Source organism: Pinus tabuliformis, chromosome 2_2 (assembly GCF_031772625.1).
Source record: "Pinus tabuliformis cultivar Carrire ecotype Pingquan chromosome 2_2, CPIR1, whole genome shotgun sequence".
NCBI classification, from domain to species: Eukaryota; Viridiplantae; Streptophyta; class Pinopsida; order Pinales; family Pinaceae; genus Pinus; species Pinus tabuliformis.
In genome coordinates this window covers 914119863-914123547 of record NC_142300.1, presented here as the reverse complement: position 1 = coordinate 914123547, position 3685 = coordinate 914119863, and the positions used below count along the sequence as shown (strand labels likewise).

The following is a 3685-nucleotide window of genomic DNA, read 5'->3' as shown; positions in this document are numbered from 1 at the left end:
ACTTTCATGGTTGGTTCATGGTATTAGTCCGACAGTTTTTGATCCTATGGTTTTGGTCCGTGGTATTGCTTCCAAAAGTGTTGATCTCACGCACTTTCATGATTGGTTCATGGTATTAGTCCGACAGTTTTTGATCCTATGGTTTTGGCCCGTGGTATTGCATCCAAAAGTGTTGATCCCAAGTATTGGGTCCGTGGTATTGTGTTATTATGGTTTTGGACTGTGGTATTGTGAAAGGCCTAAGACTATAAAAGAGGAAGGAAATCATTTGGCAAAGAATCATCGAATGAATTGAATATCTAATAAGTGCTAGATCTGAAATATTTTGTGATTGAAAAAGAATTAGATATATGATTTCTTCAATTGAAAAAAAAATATTACACAAATTTCCAAGTTATGTATTTTTCGATAATACAAAAACATATGTATTTTTCAATAATACAAAAAAATGGTATATGATTTCCTCAATTGGAAAAAAAAATATTCCACAAATTTCCAAGTTATGTATTTTTTGATAATACAAAAAAATATGTATTTTTCGATAATACAAAAAAATATATGATTTCTTCGATTGAAAAAAAATATGTGCTTTTAAATAATAATAATAATATGACGTATATATTTTTGGATAAAAAAAGGTATGTATTGTTCTTTACAGGGAAAGAGTGAATGCAACTAAGCAACTGCTTAGCAGTAACAAAATCCAAGCTGAACTTCGCTGACCCACATTCTGAACTTTACTAAAATTCAGTAATTTTAGAAGGCAGCATAGACTAATTTTGATTATTGCTATGCACACAAAAATGAAACTCAACACCAAGATCACAATCTCCTTATTCTCCATATGCTGAAAGCGCAAATGGTTATTTTGAACTTCTGACCTAAGGAATTCATTTTCTGTGGCTAATTCATTCAGTTTATTTGAAATTGTAGATCTCCAAAACCTGTATTCCTCCATTTCCTTTTCCATCAGAATCTTGTGCCATTGCAAATCATTTAAGTCTTTCCTAACTTGCCTTATATAATGTGTGTTTTCAACTAGTCCCTTGTCAATATCAGACAAGTGATAACCATATTGAACATTCAATTCTTCCCAATATCTTTCTAAAACAGAAAAATCCAATTCCAAAGATTTCACTTTTTGCATTAAAATCTTCATAACTGTGTCTCCTGCCACCCTTCCACCCTGCTGCCTGATAATTTCTATAGTGGAAACAAGCTCATTGCCATTGGAGGGTGCTGATTCTTTTAACTTGGGCATATCAGTTTGTGATCTAGTATCTGCTTGTTTTTCTGATAAACCAATATAAGGGTTCTGATGCTCATCATTACTATTATACCCAATTCCACCTAGCACAGAATCTGGCCTGACACTAAACAAATCAGGATTTCCCAACCCATGTTGCCCAGGTGCAATCAAGTCTTCAAGCAAATGTTCAATAACATCAACTCCATAAACTTCCATCATACTTAGAGTGCAATAAAATTCAGAACCATAATGGCTGAGGAATCGCACTTTCAAATACCGTGCCCATTTAGGCTCCTTTAGAGTGAACCTTTGAACACGCTTAACATTTTCTGCAACATACTTCCCAAGGAGAATCCAATCATCAGTAGGGTAAACTAAACTACCCAGAAGCTCTAGGTCCTTCAAGTTGGATGAATAATGTTCAAAATTTGCAATTGCTACAGTATCAATCAATGTTTCATCAGAAAGCTCTATAACAACAAACTTATCCTCTGCACTGCAGGGATTCCGTAGGTACTTATCTTTGTCCTTCTGCAGAATATTTTGAACACCTTTGGACTCCTTGTTGTGAGCTAAAATTTTGACTCCCTTGGAAGCTGCAGCATAATTGTATTCACTTCCTTCAGGTTCAAGCCTGTGAGCAATAATTCCACGTTGATCACTCGTACTTCGATCCCTTTCATTTCCAGTTTTCTTCTTGAATTCATCAAACCCTACCAGATTAGGGTTTTCAGCTTCGGATGAGATAGATTTTGCCATAGATTCAGGTGCAGGAACAGGAACACCATTAAAAGACGGTTTACTCGGCTCGTCAGTAAATAATGCAGGAATTACGTTTGAATTTTGTTCAGCAACCATGGATTTAGTACCAATTTCTGACCAATCTATTCCAGGCTCCGTATTTACCCATCCCATGGCTACTGTACTGTCATCTGAATATCGTGTATGTTCCAATTTGTTCCCTAAGAATTGAATTTCAAACTCTTTATAACGATTGAATGTTAGGTTCAGATTATACACTGACTGCCGGGTTTTATCAGTTGCAGAATTAATGAAAAAGAAAAGGCCCCCTGCAACAAAAACCATGAAACAGAGCACCACATAAAATCGGCTTCCTTCCAAAGGTTGTTCTTTTCTCATTCGAGCTTTGCGTAATCTCTGCATCGTTTCTTCTGGGACATTCCCTATGCTCAAACGTTTATAAAGGCAAATCGGATATAATTAGCCGTACCAAAGGGAATATGTATAAAATATTCATACGCCTTTTAAATATATAAAAGAGCACATGTGCCCTGCTTCTGCCGACATATAATGTCATATAAAGACACGGCAAAAACATATATTTATTTATTTATTTATTTTCGTCGATAACTAGAACATTTTATTAATTTAATCACTTAAAAAGTATGTGATATAATTGTTGTAATTTTATCTTTTCATTATGTTTTTTATTAATTTAATAAGTAAAATAGTATTTCAGCAAGAAAGGGATATTTTAGGAATTTTTCTTTATTTTAAATAAAATTTAGAAGAGATTTAAAAAAACTGGAGTTTAAATAAAATAAAATTTAGTAGAGATTTTTAAAACTGGAGTTTAAGTTGTTTAATTTATAGATATGGTTTTCTATCTAATAGGTAGAAAATAATATTTTGAGATTTTTTTGCTTTTTAACTAAAATTTGGTAAACCTTTAAAAACTTGAGTTTAAGTTGTTTAATGTATAGAATTTAGGTTTTAATCTATTTATTCATTCAAAAATATATTTTAAATAATAAAAAATCACAATTTTGAATTTATATAAAAAGACATTTTTATTAAACTACAGTGTATAAGTTAGACTACACTTTTGTACAAATTTTTCTATTTGTTTTTCATCATGAAGCTTTAGTGGTAGATTTATAGGTAGGTTTATTATTTGTTTAGATCAAAGATCAAATTTGATGGTAACTTAAATATTTTAGTGGTAGATTTATAGGCAAGCTTATTATTTGTCTAAATGAAGAATCAAATTTGAAAGGAATTCAAAGATTAAATTCAATTTGAAGAGTTAATTTAATTTTAACTTTTTAACATTGGCAAGTTAAAATAAGTTATTTTTTTATAAGAAAAAAAATCATATATACTTCATACATCACAATTTCTATTATGTCAAAATTGTGTAGACCTTAAACAAAGAATCTTATATACATGCCTAAATGCCCAAACTATAGGTATCCTTGAATGGGTACACTTACTTACATGGTAATTGCTCAATCGTTTCAAAAATTGCAATGAGATTTTAAACAAATCACATATTTGTAAGAATGTTTTTATTTCTTTTTTGTGTGAATGCTTTAGTGATAGATTTATAGGTAGGTGTATTACTTGTTTAAACTTTAGATATAACAATAATAGTTTATAGCATCACTAATAATCATTGATTTAAGGCTTTTGTGA

At 31.2% G+C, this 3685-nt stretch overlaps 1 protein-coding gene across 1 annotated transcript; it reads right to left on the bottom strand.

Annotated features, from left to right (window-relative positions):
• Nucleotides 1-652: 652 nt before the first annotated feature.
• Nucleotides 653-2413, bottom strand: LOC149195996 (SUN domain-containing protein 3-like). Its single transcript, XM_089408090.1, has one exon. The coding sequence runs from the start codon at nucleotides 2411-2413 to the stop codon at nucleotides 653-655; it is 1761 nt and encodes a 586-aa protein (XP_089264216.1).
• Nucleotides 2414-3685: the final 1272 nt, after the last annotated feature.